Source organism: Crocodylus siamensis, chromosome 7 (assembly GCF_052110815.1).
Source record: "Crocodylus siamensis isolate JL-2025a chromosome 7, ASM5211081v1, whole genome shotgun sequence".
NCBI lineage: Eukaryota > Metazoa > Chordata > Crocodylia > Crocodylidae > Crocodylus > Crocodylus siamensis.
Genome location: NC_143401.1, coordinates 53794306 through 53815430, shown reverse-complemented (window position 1 = coordinate 53815430; position 21125 = coordinate 53794306). Strand labels below are relative to the sequence as shown.

General features: G+C 44.2%; 1 protein-coding gene across 1 annotated transcript in view; it reads right to left on the bottom strand.

The window, feature by feature from the left end:
- The window catches only part of TSPAN15 (tetraspanin 15), a 69955-nt gene that overhangs the window by 30322 nt on the left and 18508 nt on the right, over nucleotides 1-21125 (bottom strand). Inside the window, exons 3-5 of the mRNA XM_090057897.1 lie at nucleotides 20215-20289; nucleotides 3539-3634; nucleotides 1410-1526 (exon numbers count right to left, since the gene is read on the bottom strand). Of these exons, the coding sequence (XP_089914023.1) occupies nucleotides 1410-1526; nucleotides 3539-3634; nucleotides 20215-20289 (288 nt within the window). The remainder of the gene's footprint in view (nucleotides 1-1409; nucleotides 1527-3538; nucleotides 3635-20214; nucleotides 20290-21125) is intronic.

Here is a 21125-nt window from a genome sequence, read left to right as displayed (position 1 = left end):
GGAGGTTTTCAAGATGAAGCTGAATAGGCATCTAAGGATTTTGAAATGGAAAATCCTGCATCTGTGCAGGGGGATGGAATAGGAAACTTGATGTCCCTTCCAATTCCAAGAATCTAAGATTCAAGTTAAAAGCAAAGAAAAAAATACATAACAAATAATGGTCTAAACCTCTAAAAACCAGTATGTTCTGAGGTATTCAGAACACACACAAAAAAAAACCCCTTAGTTTCTGTCTGTCTACTGGCAGCCTGAAATTTACTGCTTTCATGTAAGGAAGAAGTAGAAAGAACAGGGGTATTGTTGTGCTACCTGTAAATCAATTTTCCTGTATTCCATAAAACTTCAAGAAAGTTGAGATTAGTATTTCAATGGGAGTTGTAAGGTTTCTTAGGAGGCAAATATCATTCTAAGACATAACTAGAAAGGAGGGTGATTTCTACACTCTTATTTTGGTTAGGCCTTAGTTGGAGTACTTCAGTTTTGGGCCCTGCACTTCAAGAAGGATAGATAGAGTCCAAGAGAGTGCAACAAAAATGGCAAGAGACTAGAAAAATGACCCAGCAAGAAAAAAACTGAAGGAATTTGGGTTTTTCTCTAGAAAAGTGAAGACTGAAGTAGACATCACAATCTTTGCATATAGTTAAATATTTGTTTTACATATGTAAATGTTTTAATGAAAAGTATAGCGATAAATTGTCCTCTGAATCCACTGAGATTAAGCTGATTACTTCTTGCTCTATTTCTAACAAAAAAGATTTATGTCAGACATCAGGAAAAAGTTTCTAACTAGAAGAACAGGTGAGCACTGGAACAAGGCTACCTACAGAAGTACTGTAACTTTCTTCATTGGAAGTGTATGAGAATAAGTCAATCACCTGTTTGGAGGGTCTTAGTATACTATTCCCATCTCAGGCCCCATCCAGCCCCACATTTCTATGGTTTTCTAGTGGAGCCAAACTGTTATCTGAGAGCAGACAAAATTAATGCAAAAAAAGACTGTTCTGCCAGGAGATATTACAACCTTTAAAATTACACAACATAAATAGCCTTATAAAAACTTAGAGATGAAGTACAAATCAGGAAGGAATAAAGAAGTTTTTATGCAAACTATTTTAATTTCCCCCTTTTCAAATTTCCCAAAGTAATAAATATACCCTATTACATACTGTGCTGGTGCCATCTTAACCCTAAGAAGGCGATGCTTAGCATAACAACCGGGTAATGCTGAAAACCCAACCCTGTTTTGCTTCATGAGTGGATGTACTTTCCAAGATTTTTAACAGACAAAAGGCTGCTCTTTAAAGAGTACAACTATTCATTCTGTATGGTTATTTTTTTCCATCAAATATTGCAATTTAACACACAAAAAACCCAGTAAAATTAACTGCATAAAACAGAATTGTACATACCTTGTTTCTGACACAACAAGTATATGGCACTCCACATGCCAATGGCCCTGGTGCAGAACAATCATGGTATTGATTCTTTGTCCAGTCTTTATAATCCTCTCCACCACAACACTTGAACTTTAAAAATAAAAATAAATAAATCCCGTCTTGACATACACTCCTTTTCTAATACTTGAAAAATAAATAAGAGTATCAAGATTAACCTAATGGTAATATTAACAACATTTAGGGTAACTGTGTTCCTCCATTATTTGCTAAACTAGTAAAGTAACAGACACCAAGTCCACTTGTGTTTTCTTGACAGACTGTTGGTCTTTGTTTGGACACAGAGACATTTTTTTTCTTTGCTGGATTTTAAGCTAGTCATTTTGGATCTGCCTCTTTAAAAGAACAAGCTTGAAATCAAGTTGTACAAAGAAAAAAAAGTCAATATTTTTTTACTAATAGGCTGACTGATCCTCAAAACCAATACTTTAAATGTACATTATTCCATTTAACTAAAAGCAGTCACCTAGCACTGTTTATGAAGAAAAGTATAAGTTAATTTAACATTAAAATTCACAATCACTGTGAATATACATAACTAATGTGAGAACACACTTTTAAAGGATCTGAACTAAAATAACAAGATTTCCTAATGGTTAGTTTTAGGAAAATCTTTCCATGTTAACTTTGGTTTCAGAGACAGACCAACATTTCCATAGCAATGTTATAAAACTTATCTTCTATAGCCAAGTTTTTAAAAATGTTGTTATGGTCATTGACATCTATGCCACATACAGGCCCCATTAGCACACTTAAAAATATTTTCTGTTTCTTCTACAGTCACTAAAGTGCACATGAGAATTTTTAACTAACGCTATAAATATTTCAACACAGCAGCTTTTAAAAAGGGCTATGACTCAACTACATATGTTATTAAGTAATGTTCAGCTGTGACCAGTGCAATCTCTAAATTTAATTACAGGTATTTTTTTCAGCAAGTGTTTCAGTTTAAATAAATGCCTTACTAAAAGAAGCTGCTTAATCTAAATACTACATACCCTTCATAAGGGGACATTCAGGGGCTGAAATCTTTACATTGTCTTCAGTAGGTTTAGAGTGGGCTCTTAGGGCCACAAGTATGGAGGAGTTCAATTTACACTCCATCTATCATTTAAATGTAAGCTGGAACTCCATAGGGGCCCTGCCAAAGTCCAGAGATGACACAGGACAACCTATTCCACTGGTAATGGGAGTTGGACTAACACACCAAAAGACTATAGCTGCTTGGAGACAAAAACTATAAAAAAACAACTGCGTTTTACCTTAAACTTGGAGCATTTCTGCACCTACAAGAGTCAATATGTTAGTTGGACCTGGCTCGCCCAATGTCTGTATAGATCAGACACTTTAGTGGGGCTTTTTTGGCACCTTTATCTAATAGCTGATTGTATCACATATTAGATAAAAGCAGCAAAAGGCCCCACTGAAGCACCCAATCTATACAGACACGCTGCTTCATTCGGTAAAGCTCAGTTTTCTTTTTTTTTTTTAAATGTCTGCAAGCAGCCTATATGATTAAATCCTCCTGGACATGACTTCCCAAGAGACAATCTAGTAAGGCCAACAGGCACTCCCAGGTGGGAGAGTGCCACTGTCTCCCACGCCGAACACAGCGCAGCCCAACCCCACCATCAGGAAGAAACCAGTGCAGCCCCAATTAGATAATTAGACAACAGGTGCACTCCCAGGTGGCAGAAGAGAAGCAGGCCAGCCACTGCAAATAGTTGTATATAAGTTTCTGTATGTAACAGAGCACGAGCGGGCAAAATGCGACCTGCAGGCCAGATGCACCCTGCCAGGCCATTCTATCCAGCCTGCAGGGCCCCTAAAAAATTTAGAAAATTAATACATATCTGCCCCTAGCTGCCTTTCATGCAGCCCTCAATGGCTTGCTGAAACTCAGTAAGTGGCCCTCCGCCTGAAATAACTGTCCACTCCTGTAATAGAGTGTTCTATATCATAACCTTCCAGATACTCTAGAATATACTCCAAAACAATTTATTACCAAGGATGACAATGAGGATGTTACCACCTCTTCCATTCTGAGACTGCTTTTAGTTTAACGATTTTCAGGAAAAACAAACCTCCTTTTGAACAAAATCCATTATGTTTTTGAAGTCCAGGTCATCATAGTAATTTTGAATTCCTCTTCGGATATTTTCATTTAAAAAGTCAATTGTCTAGAGGACAAAGGAAAATAAAGATTTATCACTTATTACATATTCTATGACAAGTCAAAAAAGAATCAAGCTCTAATGATAGCTTGAGCTTGTCAGTGAACACAAACCTAATACAAATAAACATTGCATTTGTAGAAGTCATTCATAGCATCATAGAAGTAGGGCCGGAAGGGACCTTATAGATCTTCAAGTCCGACCCCCCTGCCAGGGCAGGAGAAAAAACACAAAAAAAAACCTGGGCTCAAATGATCCCAGCTAGGTAGGCATCAAGCCTGCTCTTAAAGACCCCCAGGGTAGGAGCCAGCACCACTTCCCTTGGAAGTTGGTTCCAGATCCTAGCCGCCCTGACTGTGAAGTAGTTCTTACAGATGTCTAATCTAAACCTACTCTCCAACAACTTGTGGCCATTATTCCTTGTTATGCCAGGGGGCGCTAGGGGAAACAAGGTCTCTCCCAAACCCTTCTGGTCCCCCCTAGTGAGTTTATAGACGGTCACCAGGTCCCCCCACAGCCTTCTCTTGTGAAGGCTGAACAGGTTCAGGTCCCGCAGTCTCTCATTGTAGGGTCTGCCCTGTAGTCCCCGGATCATTCGGGTGGCCCACCTCTGCACCTTCTCAATGTTGTCCACATCCCTCCTGAAGTGCAGTGCCCAGAACTGGACACAGTACTCCAGCTGTGGCCTGACCAATGCTGCACAGAGGGGGAGGATCACCTCCTTCGACCTGCTCAAGATGCATCTGTGGATGCATGACAAGGTCCGGTTAGCCCTGCCAACCGTGACCTCACATTGTCAGCCCATGTTCATCTTGAAGTCAATAATGACTCCAAGATCCCTTTCTGCCTCCATGCTCTCAAGAAGGGAGTTTCCCATCTTATAAGTGTACTGATGGTTACTACTGCCCAAGTGCAGCACCCTGCACTTGTCAGTGTTGAAGCGCATCCTGTTTTTGCTAGCCCACCCCTGTAACCTATCCAAGTCTTGCTGCAGTCTTTCCCTCCCTACTAGTGGGCTCACCTCACCCCAAATTTTGGTATCATCAGTGAATTTAAACAGGGTGCTTTTCACCCCATTGTCCAAATCGCTGATAAAGAGACTGAACATAAATAACTTGTCCCCCAATCCTGCACAGAATGTCACACCTCCTTTCTTTTAAGCACAAAACCAGTCCCATTGACCTTCCCCTTTAACATTAATCACGTGTGTGTTTTTAGAAGATCTTAATATTTATTAGAATGCAGTGACATCTAACACATACCTCTCTTGACTACACAGCTCCCATTCAGCCTCTCCTGCCATGGCTGTGTCCTGATCATCAACAACCTGGCAGTTACTACTCTGGCAGAGTTGTGCTATCTTGGAGCTGTCAATGACTCCATTCAAAAGGCTCCAGTAAGCTGTCCTTTACCTGCTACCCACCAACAAGGGGTGTCAGGACCTGACTGACCTGGCAAACAGGGTGACTGTCTCTGCCCATAAACGCTTCAGCATCTTCTCTTTGCTGATGATCCCTTTTCCTGGAAATGGCTAGTCTCTGCTTTCCTGTGTCAAGTAGAAGACCTCAAACACAATCAAGAACTCTTCCTCTTGGATCCTGATGGCCTTGGTCAGGATGCCCTCCCGCCTTCTAGTGCAACCTTGCATCTTCAGAAACTCTCCCAAACAGAACACACCACCAGGCCCAAACCAAGCTAACGTCCTCACTCACCAGCACAGATATAACCTGTCCCCAGCCAACCACAACTTTCTGCTCCTCTCTCAAGCAGGTCTCCCACTCAGACTCCCCTGTTTGCTAGTTCTGGGATCATTGGCTTTTTCTGCATTCATTGATTTGTCCTTGTGTGTTGGCTTAAGACAGAATGTTGTAGGCAACTCTGAACTTCCAAGCAGTTGTATGGATTTATGTGGTACAAGTCATATGACTCTGACTCACAGAATTATAACTTTCAGTGTTTGTCCTGGCAATGTAGGTTAGATTACTGTTCAGGGAATAAAATTAAAAGCAAGAGGTGACTGATGCTGTCAGCCCCTCAGAAACTGGCAATTAAGGTACTGGCAAAAGTGGACATCAGCCCATCTGTGTTAGAGAAAAAGGACAGATGTTCGTGGAGGCACAGACAATTAGACAATGCTACCAGCTCTCCTAACCTTATCTTAAATCTCATCATATTTGGTGTTTTCCTAAAAATTTAAGCTTAGAAAACTATCAGGTATTGATCAGTCCCCTGAAGGATGAGGAGACTACATACATGCTGCAGAACCTAAAGTGGGTGATCATCTTGCAACGCATTTCTTCCAGCCGGAGAACTAGAACAAGATGGGAGGTAGTTAGCCTGTTGTTCCCATAGCCTCACATTCATTTAAAACAGGGGTGGGCAAAATGGCCAATCTGGCTGAAAGCCAGACTCCATTTCCCAGCAGCCCCTGCCCACATGGCTTGGTCCAGTCTCCGTGGAGACCCCAGCCACACCTGGGCATGAGAGCTCAGGCTGGGGTTGCCTTGGAGACAAGCCGCCATGCTGGCAGCACACACAGCAGAGCAGCACAGGGGGCTGCTCCGGAGCCACTGCCCCAGCTCCTTGCAGCAGTGACAGCCTGGTCTGGAGCCGGGGCAGAGACACAATCCCCTGCTTGCGTGCCCCAGCATGGCTGCACCTGGTCTCCATGACAACCCCAGTCTGAATTTTCCTGCAGTTGCAGCTGGGGTCTCCATGGAGACCAAGCCAAGCCATGCGGGCAGGGCAGCTGGGAAATGGAGTCCAGGGCCGACAAGATCCAGCCCACAAGCCAGACTTTGCCCATCCCCGATTTAAACCTTTGTCGCTCTCTGCCACTATACAAGAGACACCTAGTATTAGGAGGTCATGCGCCTAAAGAAGCATAAGGTACAACAATCCTATGCAATGAAGAACAAGTACCGCACATGCGCTTTGAAACTAGATCATATTCAGAAACTGATCAATCCCTTTGATTGTGTCTGCCCCAGAGAATTAAGGGGAAAAATCTGGAAATGGGAATACATAGTTTCATAGTTATAGTTTCATAGTTGGTAGGGTTGGAAGGGACCTGAGCAGATCATCGAGTCCGACCCCCTGCCATGGCAGGAAAGAGTACTGGGGTCAAACGACCCCAGCAAGGTGTTCATCTACCCTCCTCTTAAAGACTCCCAGGGTAGGAGCCAGCACCACTTCTCTTGGAAGTTGGTTCCAGATCCTAGCCGCCCTGACAGTGAAGTAGCGTCTCCTGATGTCTAGCCTGAATCTACCCTCTGCCAGTTTGTGACTGTTATTTCTAGTCACTCCTGGTAGTGCTTGGGGGAACAGGGACTCCCTCAGTGCCTGCTGGTCCCCTCTCACTAGTTTGTAACAGGCCACTAGATCCCCCCTCAGCCTTCTCTTTTGGAGGCTGAACAGGTTCAGGTCCCATAGCCTCTCCTCGTAGGGCCTGCCCTGCTGCCCCCTGATCATGCGAGTGGCCCTCCTCTAGACCCTCTCCATGTTGTCCACATCCCTCCTGAAGTGCGGCACCCAGAACTGGATGCAGTACTCCAGCTGCGGCCTGACCAGTGCCACATAGAGGGGGAGAATCACCTCCTTGGACCTGCTCGAGATGCATCTGTGGATGCATGACAAGGTGTGGTTGGCCTTCCTGAATACATCCCCACACTGCCGGCCCATGTTCATCTTGGCATCAACGATGACACCAAGATCCTTTTCGGCCTCTGTACTGATAAGAAGGGAATTCCCCAGCCTGAAGGTAGGGTGCCGGTTGTTCCTCCACAGGTGCATCACCTTGCACTTGTCAGTGTTGAATTCCATCCTATTTTCATGCGCCCACCCCTGTAACCTGTCTAGGTCTGATTGTAGCCTATTCCTTCGTTCTAGCATGCCCACATCCCCCCACATCTTAGTGTCATCAGCAAATTTGAACAGGGTGCTTTTTACCCTCTTATCCAAGTCACTGATGAAGATGTTGAACAGTACAGGCCTAAGGACTGAGCCCTTGGGAACCCCACTGCCCACATCTCTCCAAGTCGAAAATGAGCCATCCACCACCACTCTCTGGGTGCGGCCCTCCAGCCAGTTGGCGACCCATTTGACAGTGTGAGTGGTGACACCACAGTCCCCCAGTTTCTTAATGAGAATGGGGTGAGAGACAGTGTCAAAGGCCTTCTGAAAATCCAGAAAGACTATGTCCACTGCTACCCCTGCATCTAAGGATTTGGTGACCTGATCGTAGAAGGCCACCAGGTTGGTCTGACAGGACCTGCCTCTAATGAACCCGTGTTGGTTGCCCCTAAGCATAAGCTCCCCCGCTGGCCCCTCGTGGACATGTGCCAGAATAATTCTCTCAAAAAGCTTACCCAGGATTGAGGTAAGACTAACTGGCCTATAGTTTCCCAGGTCCTCCTTCCTCCCCTTTTTGAAGATGGGAATCACATTGGCCCTCTTCCAGTCCCCTGGCACCACACCAGAACACCACGAGTGCTCGTAAAGCCGTGCCAGGGGTCCCACAATGACCTCAGCTAATTCCCTCAGTACTCTAGGGTGGAGATTGTCTGGACCAGCTGACTTGAATACATCCAGTCCCTCCAGAAGTTCCCTAACTAGTTCCTCACTAGTTACTCCTAGGTAAACCTCCTCTGGGGCCTAAGAGGGGCTGAGAGGGGGGGTGGCTGTTCCGGTCCCTGCTCATGAAAATGGAGGCAAAGAAATTGTTAAATAGGTTAGCTTTGTCGTCTGGTGTGACGACCAGATTTCATAGCGTGTCTTGCAGGGCCCCACGTTACCCGGAACCTTCTTTTTGCCCCCTATGTATTTTAAAAAGGACTTCTTCTTGTCCTTGATCCGGGTAGCTAGTCTCAGTTCCACCTCGCCTTGGCCTTCCTGACTGCCCCCCTACAGCCCCGAGCAACCGCAGTATAATCCTCCCTGGTGATGGCTCCTCCCTTCCATTGGGTGCGCGCCTCCCTTTTAGCTAGGAGACATTCCTGGATGCTTTTGGTGAGCCACCGGGGCTTTTGTGCCCCCCCCGCCCCCTTTGATCCGTGTTGGGATTACTTCCCTTTGGGCTTGGAGGATAGTCTCCTTAAGAAGCGACCACTCTTCTTGGACACCTAGCTCCCCTCCCTTCCCCTCCAGGTCCTCAGTTCTTCCCCAACTATTTTCCTTAGCTCATTGAAGTCCGCCCTCCTGAAATCTAGGGTTGCTGCCTTGCTGCAGGCCTTTGCCACCTTGCACTGGATGGTGAATTCCAGCAGGCAATGATCACTGTCGCCCAGGTGGTCAAGCACCCGCAGCCCCCTCACCAGGTCATCACCCATGGCCAGCACCAGGTCCAACAAGGCACCTCCCCTGGTGGGACTGTGCACCTCCTGGGTTATATGGAGGTCCTGCATTCTGGCTAGGACCCTAGATATATTTGCCCTATTTTTTTCTTGAAAATTAGGCTTAAGATACAGGTGAAAAGGCTAAGGATGACAAAGACAAACCCAGCAACAACAAAAGAAGTAGCTAGCATGCTGGAAAATTCATCATCACATTTTGGGTGCAGACAGAAGTCACATTTTTTGTATGATCTGGCCCCTGAAAGCACTCTAAAGGCATAACATAACATGTTTGCATGGTTGCAAAGTGCTTTTAAAATGGCTGATCACATGGGAAATTAACCCTCGAGGGTTCATTTTTCATGCAGGGGCGAACCTGTCAGCCAGGGAGGCAGGGGGAAGTGGGCAGCACAGAGTTGCCAGCTTGGGTTTGCCCAGTCTGAGCTGGAGGGGGCAGGGAGCTGGAATGGAGCCCCCATGCTTCATAGGCCTCCCCAGCCACCCCAGCTGGGACATGGGGCCCACCAGGTGAGGGGCTCCGTTCCTCCTCCCTCTGCCCCCCCAGCTCCAGCTGGGCCTCTTGAGACTGGCAGCAAGCATGCAACGTCTGTATGTGTCTGTGCATTTTTGTTTCCGTGTCTTTGTGTCTTTCTGTGCTTTTGTTTCCGTGTGTTTGTGTGTTTGCATGTGTTTCTGTTTCTGTGCTTTTGTTTCCATGTGTGATGATATGTTTTTGTTTCTCTGTGTTTGTGTGTACATTTTTGTTTCTGCTTGTGTTTTCTCTGAGTGTTATTGTGTATGCATGCGTTTGTGTGCGAATATTTGTGTTTGTGTATGTTCATGTGCATCTTTTTTGATTTTGTGGATGGGTGTGGCATTAAACAGTAAAATATGAGCATTTTTCCCCCAACTTTACAATTTTGTTATACATAATTGTTTGTCTGACTTCATCATTTTAAAGGTAATATTTAACAATTTCTTCCTGACATTACCCTTTTTATCAGTACATTTTTTCCCCAGTATTACCATTTTTAACATGGAACTTTCCCATATCTTTCCCACTCATATAATTTTTAAAACGTTATGATTTTTATTACTATTTTCAAAACTTCACTGTTTTAAAGATAAAATTTTACCCTTTTTACCATTTTTTCTAACTTCACTGTTTTTAACAGTAAAAGATTACCATTTCTCCTGACTTTTTTATCATTTTGAACAGTAAAATATTACTTTTAGATCATTTTACCAGTTTTAAGGGTTAAAAAACAGCTTCTCTCAACTTTAACCATTTTACAGTAAATTATACAATTTTTTCAACTTCATTTTTAAACTATAAAACTAAAAAAAGTTTTACAGTTTTTACTCTCTTCAAGACAGTACCATATTTTAATAGTAAAGAAAAAACCAAAACAACAAAAAACTTTTTCTTACTTGTTTACCATTTTTAATGGTTAAATATTACCATTTTGTTTGCCTTTTTCTGACTTCACCTTTTTAAATGGTAAGGCGTTATGTTTTCCTCCCCACCCAGCCAACTTCTTTTTCTCCAGCTTCACCATTTTTTAATGGAAACATTTTGTTTTTTTCTGGCTTCACCATTTTTTAACAGTAAAACATAACCATTTTTTCACCATTATTCCAACTTTTATTGGTTTTTAACAATAAAATTTTACTTTTTTTCCTCCTGACTTCACCATTTTTTATGCTGAAAAATGATTTTCCCTAGTTTTTACCATTCTTGATTGTTACATGTTACATTTTTCCCCCGTAGTGTATTTAAAGATAAAATTATACCTTTTTTCCAACATTACTATTTTCCTTGAATTTTTTTGCCATTTTAAAGGTAAAATGTCATCATGGCTTCTGACAGCACTGTTTTTACTGTCTTCTTTTTTTTTTTTTTTTTTTTTTTAAACTGTTTTAATGGTAAAAATTACCTTTTTAAACATTTTTTTCTGACTTTACCATTTTCAACAGTAAAATATTAGTTTAGGCACAACAGTAAGATCTTAGCATTTTTCTGACTTTCTAACTGTTTTAAACATTAACATGTCACTGTTTTTTTACTGGTTTTCTGAATTTACCTTATTTTAATGGTAAAGTTTTAAAAACATCTTCCCCTTTTTAATGTTAAAATTTACCCTTTTTCTACTGTTCTTTCTGACTATAGTGGTTTTTTGTGGTCAAATTTTACCACTTTTAATTATTTTTTCTGACTTCACCTATATTTACTGTTTTTCCTGCCTTTTTGATTTAATGGTCAATTTTACTTTTTTTTAACTATGTTTCCTTCTTTTTTGTTTTTTACCATTTTTATCATAAAGTTGGAAAATGGTTTTAAAAAATGGTAAATGTTTCAGTAAAGTTTAATAAAAATGGTAAAAAAGGTCATTTTTAGCAATAAAAACTGAAAAATTACAATTAAAAAAAAGGCAGGGAAAACCATTAAAGATGGTAAAAATTACCATTTCCCCCAATCTTTTTACCATTTTTAGAACAAAATTTTACCTTTCTTCACTGTTTTTTCTGAATTCACCAAGTTAAATGATAAACTTATATCTTTTTTTACTATATTTCCTGCCTTTTTTAATGGTAAAATCTTATTATTTTATAATTTTTCTGACTTTGTTTCTTAACAGTAAAATTTGACCACTTTTAACTGTTTTTTCAGAGTTCATCATTTTTCCCAACTTTTTTACTGTTTTTAACAGTAACATTTTTCCCCGACTTTGCCATTTCTGAAAGAATTTTTTTTTATTTTTTTAACTAGTTTTCCCAAGTTGGGGGGGGGGAAGGGTGTTGCCACTTTTAATGGTAAAATGTTACTGGTTTTTCCAACCTACTATTTTAGACTAAAATTTTCATAGATTGATTTCACAGATATTTGGGCTGGAAGGGACCCCGGAGGATCATCGAGTCTAGCCCCCTACCCTTGGGGCAGGAAGTCAGCAGGGATCATAGGACCCCAGCAAGATAAGCATCCAAATGTGTTCTGAAGGCATTCAAAGTGGACGCTTGAACCGCCTCAGGCAGCAGTCTGTTCCAAACCTTGGGGGCTCAGACAGTGAAGAATTTCTTTCTTATGTCCAGCCTGAACTGGTCACAGCCGAGTTTGTGACCGTTCAAACTTGACATCCCTTGGGGGGCTCTGGTGAACAGTCGTTCCCCCAGATCCCGATGAGCACCCTTGATAAGCTTATAGGTCACCCCTGAGCCTGTGCTTTTCTAGGCTGAATAGCCCCACTGCTCTCAGCCTGTCATCATATGGTCTGTTTTCCTGCCCTCTGATCATGTGCGTGGCTCTCCTCTGCACCCTCTTAAACTTCCCCACATCATTTTTGAATTGTGGAGCCCAAAACTGGATGCAGTACTCCAGCTGCGGCCTCACCAAGGCCGAGTACAAGGGGAGAATGACGTCCCCGGATCTGCTTGAGAAGCATCTATGGATGCAAGCCAGCGTTTTGCTTGCTTTACTAGCCGCAGCATCACACTGAAGGCTCATTATCATCTTGTAGTCAACCATGACCCTCAAGTGCCTTTCATTTGTAGAGCTAACCAGCGTAGCACGACCGAGCCTATATGTATAGTGCAGGTTTTTCCTCCCAAGGTGGAGAACCTTGCATTTTTCGGTGTTGAACGATATCAGGTTCTTGTCTGCCCATTTCTTGAGTCTGTCTAGATCCACCTGGATCATCCTCCTGTCCTCAGGTGTGGATGCTTTACCCCAGAGTTTGGTGTCGTCAGCAAACTTGGCCAGTCCACTTCTGACACCAGTGTCCACATCATTGATGAAGATGTTAAAAAGTATAGGCCCTAGGACAGAGCCCTGTGGGACCCCACTGGTCACAGCGCACCAAGACGACTGGCTCCCATCGACCACCACCCTCTGGGTCCTACCACAGAGCCAGTTCCCCAGCCAAAGGATGGTGGTGATGTCAAGACAACAGTTAGCCAGTTTAACCAAAAGGTGATCGTGGGATACCAGATTGAAGGCTTTTTTACAGTCGAGGTGTATGACGTCAATCTCTTCCCCTTTGTCCAGGTGATAAGTCACCTGGCCATAAAAGGAAATGAGATTGATCAAGCAAGACCTACCCACAACAAACCCATGCTGGGTATCCCTCAGGATATTGCCTTCAGCTAGCCTGTTAAGGATGGCCTCCTTGATAATCTTTTCCAAGACTTTCCCCAGGATAAAGGTCAGGCTGATGGGCCTGTAGTTTGCCGGATCAACTTTTCTCCCTTTCTTGAAGATAAGCACGACACTGGCCCTCTTCCAATCATTGGGCACTTCACCAGAGCACCAAGAACTCTCAAAGATCCTTGCCAGTGGCTGAGCTATGATGTTCGCCAGCTCCCTGAGTACCCTTGGGTGTAACCCATCAGGGCCAGCTGACTTGAAGGTATCCAGCCTGTCAAGGTGTTCCTTCACAAGGTCAGCTTCGATGGAGGGCAAGGAATCTCCCTCACCTAGGCATCCCTGACCCATAGTGGGACCCATGGGACTGATGGAAAACTGACGCAAAGTACCCATTTAACAAGTTAGCTTTTTCCTGGGCATCAGTTGTCAGTTGCCCCATCTGGTTTAGCAGGGGTCCAATGTTGCCCTTGCTTTCCCTCCAGCTCCCCACATATCTAAAAAAGGACTTTTTATTTTCCACGATATTTGTAGTTAGCTGGAGTTCCATCGCAGCCTTTTCTTTCCTCTCTGCAACTCCAGACTAATGCAGAGTATTCTTCCTTGGTGGCAGTTCCAGTCCTCCATCCTTTATAGGTCCTCCTTTTAAGACACAGGAGGTCCGCCAGTTCCCTGGAGAGCCAAGGGGGCTGCTGTGCCCTCCTGCTGCCTTTCCTCCGAGACAGGATGGACTTTGCTTCCGCATCCAGGATTGCTCCCTTGAGGAGCATCCACGCATCCTGAACTCCCCTCTCCATTGGGTTGTGGCCTTTTAGGGCCTCTCTGACTAGCCTCCTTAGCTTGTCAAAGTCAGCTTTCCTGAAGTTGAGGACTTCTGTTCAACTGACCGACTTGCCAGCTTTACAGCAGATGGTGAAGGTGATCAGTTAGGTTGCCAGTTAGGTCATCCCCTGTTGCCAGTACGAGGTCAAGCAGTGCTTCACCTCGTCGGCCCGTAGACTTCCTGAGTCAGACAAAGGTCATCCACACATGAGAAAAAGCTTTGCGACCGCTCGGATTTAGCCGAGCACTCCTCCCATGAGATATCTGGGTAGTTAAAGTCTCCCCTGACAACCATACACCGGGATTGTGTGGCCTCAGCCAATTTCCTCGTGAACTCCTGGTTGAGGTCCTGACTCTGGGTAGGGGGTCTGTAATAGACCCCCACTATAGTATCCCCTGTGCCATGTTCCCCACGGATTTTAACCCAGAGGGACTCCAGTCATCCACCACGGATGCCAATGTCAGCTTGCAGGGACACGTAGCTTTCCTTGACATAGAGAGCTACACCTCAGCCCCTTTTGTCCACTCCATCCCTCCTGTACAGTGTATAGCCATCTATACCCATGGTCCAGTCATGGGCAGAGTCCCACCAGGTCTCTGTTATTTCATAGATTTCATAGACATCAGGGCTGGAAGGGACCTCGGGAGATCATCGAGTCCAGCCCCCTGCCCAAAGGGCAGGAAGTCAGCTGGGGTTATAGGATCCCAGCAAGATAAGCATCCAATTTGCTCTTGAAGGTGTTCAATATAGGTGCTTGAACCACCTCCGCCAGCAGACTGTTCCAGACCTTGGGGGGCTCGGACAGTAAAGAAATTCTTCCTTATGTCCAGCCTGAAACGGTCTTGCAGGAGTTTATGACCGTTCGACCTAGTCATCCCTTGGGGCACTCTGGTGAACAAACGTTCCCCCAGATCCTGGTGGTCACCCTTGATAAACTTATAGGTGGCCAACAGATCACCCCTGAGCCTACACTTTTCCAGGCTAAAGAGTCCCATGTCTCTCAACCTATCATCGTAAGATCTGTTTTCCTGACCTCTGATTATGCGCGTGGCTCTCCTCTGGACTCTCTCAAGCTTCTCCACATCCTTTTTGAATTGTGGAGCCCAAAACTGGACGCAGTACTCCAGCTGCGGCCTCACCAAGGCCGAGTACAAGGGGAGAACGACGTCCCAGGATTTGCTCGAGAAGCATCTATGGATGCAAGCCAGCGTTTTGGTCGCTTTACTAGCCGCAGCATCGCACTGCAGGCTCATGTTCATCTTGTGGTCAATGATGACCCCCAAGTCTCTTTCTTCTGTAGTGCTATCCAACGTAGCACTGCCGAGCCTATAAGGATGCTGCAGGTTTTTCCTCCCAAGGTGGAGAACCTTGCATTTTTTGGTGTTAAACACCATCAGGTTCTCGTCTGCCCATTTGCTGAGCTTGTCCAGGTCAGCCTGGATCACCTGCATATCTTCTGGTGTGGATGCTTTGTCCCATAGTTTGGTGTCATCGGCGAACTTGGCCAGTCCACTCCTGACTCCAATGTCCACATCATTAATGAAGATGTTATTCCAATGACATTGTAGTTATTTGCTTTTAGGAGGAAATCAAGTTCCTCCTGTTTATTCTGCAGGCTCCTGGCATTTGTATATAGCCCCTTAGGGGCTCTTGCCTTGCTTACATTTTGTTCCAGGGCTGGGGCTAGGGTGGGATCCCTTGTGTGCCTTGGCCTGCTGGCTTTGCAAGGGTCACTCGGTGGGCCAGTAGCAGCAGTAGTCTCCCCATCCCCCCGCGGGCTTAGTTTAAAGCTCGGTGGAGCAGGTCAGCCAGTCTAGCTGAGAAGAGCCTCCTCCCCAACGGAGAGAGGTGGAGGCCATCCCTTCCCAACAGCTCATTGCCTCTCTCTCCAAAGAGTGGACTGTGGTCATGAAAGCCAAAGCCTTCCCGATGACACCAGCACCGCAGTCTTTGGTTGACTATGTGGATCCTCCTCTCCCTCCTCAGCTCATAGCTCGAGACTGGGAGGATCAAAGAAAACACCACCTGTGCGCCCAGACCCTTTAGCCCCGCACCCAAATCCCTGAAGCACCTCATGACTCAGCTAGGAGCACTCCAAGTTGTGTCATTGGTGCCCACATGGATGAGGAGCATGGGATAGCGGTCTGCGGGCTGGAGGAGTTTAGGGATCTTGTCTGCAATGTCACAGATGCAGGCCCCTGGGAAGCAGCAAACTTCCCAGGCTAAGGGGTCGGGGCGGCAGATTGCCCCCTCAGTCCCCCTCAGGATGGAGTCTCCCACGACAATCACTTTGCGTACCTTGAAACATCATCAGATTTAAGAAAAAAGCAAAAGCATTGTATTGAGTACTCAGGGTTTATATCTGAATCTTGGGAACAATATAATCTGTTTTGAGTGAAAAAGACTGTAATATCAGTATTGCTCATTTTCAAGCCACAGTAAGTTTACTGTACAATGAACATGACGAATCCAGATTAAGAACAACTACAGCCCGTAGAGAATACACACATGGCCCTGCCAATTCCAAGTGTCATAACAACTTCAAATGTAATGTATGCACTAAAGCAATGGGGACAAGCTGTACAAAAAAGCTGCATTAAAAACAGATACACACCTGACACTTCCCTTGTAATACAAGATAAAGTATGACAAAGAAATGCCGGTGAATTTCTTACAGAAAGTATGACTCAAGGAAAAGCAATGCAACTTCCCAGCTTTGAGAAAGAAGCAGAGAAAGATGAGAAAATGAACAAGCAAGTGACTTATGCAAAATGCCAGCCTTTATTGCAGTACATATTTCAAAGCAATGCATCACTGAATTATTCAGATCTTTTAAAATTGCTTTCTTATCCCCAAATATTAACATGAAGCTCTTCTAACAGAGGTTAGTTTACTGTCAGGTCTCTTCAGTTCTCAGTCTCCCTGCTTAAACAGCCAAAATCAACAGCAACAAAAAAAAATGACCATTTGATCCATTTTGTCTGTTAAAAGTCAACAGCAACCTTCTGCTAGTCTACAACAAATTAACTGAATCCAAAACAGTTTATTTACAATGACATATCATCACTCTGATACTTTCCAATGAATTATGCACTATTGCTGGATTTCATTTTGATGCTTCCTCTCTCTTCATACTCATAGATTTCATAGACATTAGGGCTGGAAGGGACCTCGGGAGATCATCGAGTCCAGCCCCCTGCCCAAAGGGCAGGAAGTCAGCTGGGGTTATAGGATCCCAGCAAGATAAGCATCCAATTTGCTTTGAAGGTGTTCAATGTAGGTGCTTGAACCACCTCCGCCAGCAGACTGTTCCAGACCTTGGGGGGCTCGGACAGTAAAGAAATTCTTCCTTATGTCCAGCCTGAAACGGTCTTGCAGGAGTTTGTGACTGTTCAACCTCGTCATCCCTTGGGGCGCTCTGGTGAACAAACGTTCCCCCAGATCCTGGTGGTCACCCTTGATAAACTTATAGGTGGCCATCAGATCACCCCTGAGCCTACACTTTTCCAGACTAAAGAGTCCCATGGCTCTCAGCCTGTCATCGTAAGATCTGTTTTCCTGACCTCTGATCATGCGCGTGGCTCTCCTCTGGACTCTCTCAAGCTTCTCCACATCCTTTTTGAATTCTGGAACCCAAAACTGGACTCAGTACTCCAGCTGCAGCCTCACCAAGGCCGAGTACAAGGGGAGAATAACGTCCCGGGATTTGCTTGAGAAGCATCTATGGATGCAAGCCAGCATTTTGGTCGCTTTACTAGCCGCAGCATCGCATTGCAGGCTCATGTTCATCTTGTGGTCAATGATGACCCCCAAGTCTCTTTCTTCTGTAGTGCTATCCAACGTAGCACTGCCGAGCCTATAAGGAAGCTGCAGGTTTTTCCTCCCAAGGTGGAGAACCTTGCATTTTTCGGTGTTAAACACCATCAGGTTCTCGTCTGCCCATTTGCTGAGCTTGTCCAGGTCAGCCTGGATCACCCGCCTATCTTCTGGCGTGGATGCTTTGCCCCAAAGTTTGGGGTCATCGGCGAACTTGGCCAGTCCACTCCTGACTCCAATGTCCATATCATTAATGAAGATGTTGAACAGTATGGGTCCCAGGACAGAGCCTTGAGGGACCCCACTGGTCACAGGGCACCACGATGAGTGACTGCCATCAATTACAACCCTCTGGGTCCGACCACGGAGCCAGTTTCCCAGCCAGGGGATCGTGGTGGAGCCAAGGCCACAACTGGCCAGTTTGGCCAAGAGGCAATCATGGGATACCAGATCAAAAGCTTTGTTGAAGTCAAGATATATGACATCAATCTCTTCTCCCTTGTCCAGGTGATAGGTCACCTGGTCACAGAAGGAAATGAGATTGGTCAAACAAGACCTACCCGCAACAAACCCGTGCTGGCTGTCCCTTAGAATGTTAGCCTGGGCCAGTCCATCAAGGATGGCCTCCTTAATAAACTTTTCTAAGATCTTCCCCAGGATAGAAGTCAGGCTAATGGGCCTGTAGTTAGCCGGATCCACTCTCCTCCCTTTCTTGAAGATCGGCACCACATTGGCCTTCTTCCAGTCTTCGGGCACTACACCAGAGTGCCAGGAGTTTTCAAAGATCCGTGCCAGGGGCTGGGCTATGACATTCGCCAGCTCCTTGAGTACCCTTTGGGCAGGGGGCTGGACTCGATGATCTCCCGAGGTCCCTTCCAGCCCTAATGTCTATGAAATCTATGAAATCTATGAGTATGAAGAGAGAGGAAGCATCAAAACGAAATCCAGCAATAGTGCATAATTCATTGGAAAGTATCAGAGTGATGATATGTCATTGTAAATAAACTGTGCACTTTCCTTGCTGTCTTCCCAACACCTGAGACCACCCAGGAATTGGCTGGATTGTCCCTGGTACAGCACAGGGAGGCAGCAGGAGGGTGGCTGGGTGTGCTGCTGGATGGAGAAGGTGGTAGGGATGGTGGCGGCGGGGGGGGCATGAGCATGGAGCCCAGGCCAGTGCCTATGGCCAGGGTTGGTGGGGCCCAGGGTGAGGTGGCAGGAGCGGCTTGGAGATGGGCAGGGAGGAGTGGCAGCAGTGAAATGGTGAGGTGGAGGGCATGAGTGCAGAGCCCGGGCCGGCGGGGTGGCAGGACTGCAGGGCCCAGGAGCATTGGGCCCAAGCCGGCAGGTGGGGATAGAAGGGCAGAGAAGCAGGAGAACCAATTATATTTATTTACATTAATTTCTATAAGAAAATGGGTTTCACTTAGCACAGTTCCACTTAATGCTTGGTTGTTTTTGGAACCCATTAAGAGTGCTAAGCAGAGGTTGCCTATAACTTGCTGACAGTGTTGCTTCTTATGAGCAGGCAGCCACACCCACAGGGCCAGCTGGAAGTGTTCCACAGGGGGCAGTTTAACCTGCCCGCTGCCCTGACCCCTGACACTTGACCTGTCTTCTGAAGTCACAATTCAATTTCAGAACCTCATGACAGCATCAAGAAAAAAGAAATAAAAACAAGAAGGAACCCAGAAGCTTGTTTCAATTCAATAATGAGAAATAATACAGTAAGATTTGTCTTTTTTAATGATATTTTTAAAGCTCTGTATAGTATAAAATACCTTTTAATATGGGATAATGTAGAAAATATGGGAAGAGGACTTTTTTTGTTGTTCCTTTCTCTTTTTTTGATATTTTCACCTATTTTCCCACACTAGAAGCAAAAAAGCCAAAAGCATGAACTTCTGCTACTGAAGATGGCAAATATATTTATGTTGGAAGCCCCCACCAATACAATATATTTGACTACTGACAGCCATAAAATACTGTCCGCAAATAAATCCATTTCTTCAATTTAGTCAGTATTCAAAGTGTTTGATCTGTTCCAAGAACTAATCTCATTACTGAGGAAGAAGAGGAGAAGGAACGTTAAAACAGACTGGGTTACTGAAAGGTGCCTACATCTCCAAAAGTAGCTGGAAACTTCATACGCGGCAAAAGGTAAAGCAAAGAAAGATAAAGCAAAGGAAATATTTTACAGTACAGAAAATGTTAGCTCTTCTTCAGTTTTTTTACTCACATGCCATGTATGTAACTTTCTCATTTTTTAGTCTTTTTGTATAATTTATTGCAATTCTATTTTTCCTCTACTAATAAGTGGGGGAGGGAACACACTTATCTTCTTTAGTCTTAACACAATATCTTTTTTAGTCCCTTGTAGTTTAGTGCTCAGATGACAATTTAAAAACTCACTCACTGAATAGCCATATCTTTACATGTCACACTCTAGGGAGTAATAAGTTAAACTAATTTTACTCACATGATTTCTGAAGATCAATGCCACAACTCCACCAATTAGTTCAATCAGTAGACAAATACCAAGAATGTACATAAACTGCAAGACATAATTGCAAAAAAAATCTAGTATACAATCAAAACCTTATCTTTTTTATCAATTAACCTGTTTAAATCAGGAACTTTTTACTATCAATATTCTTAGCAATTCTCTGAATTAAATTGCATTTTTGGAAGGGGAAAAAAAAAGGGATTCTTTAAAATAAATTGTTCATGCTTGAGAAACCCTCTTTTCCACTTTGCTCATTCTGCCTTTTATCTACTTGACAGAAATTTACTATTTTCCTGTTTTGAATGGAACAGAAATAAGTGTGATATAAGTGGTAATGCTGCCAAAAAAATCCTTCCCCTTCTTTACAACGGTATCATAGCTCTTAGAACAGAACCAAGGAATGATACAACTCACACAGAACATTACGTTTGTGTACTTCCTGACAAGACAGTTCCTATTTATAGGTTTAAATTTGCTGGCAACAGTGTTTTAGAAACTCTGAAGAATTTTCTCTGTCAGCTCAGCACTACTGAAAGCCAAATTTTGGCCCCAAATTTTGGACTTAGGTAGTATTAAGAGTGTGATCTGGGAGTGCTGCCTTTAAAAATAGAAGTTCAACAGCATAGGACTTTTAAATTAATATTTATGTAAAAAACCCTACTATGCTATGAAGTTAAGTGAAGCATGCCAGTACCAGAATGATATTCCAAGTTACAGGATGCTTTAGGTATGCAAGAATGTTTGGACATTCATTTAAAAATGTTTTAAAGGTTAGGTACATTTTCTTACATGAAAAGCCCTTCAAATCATCTTTAAAAAAAAAAACCTCCCATGCCACCAGTGGAATCCCAGTGAAAAAGGGATCTGATGATCTCTTGCGTGAG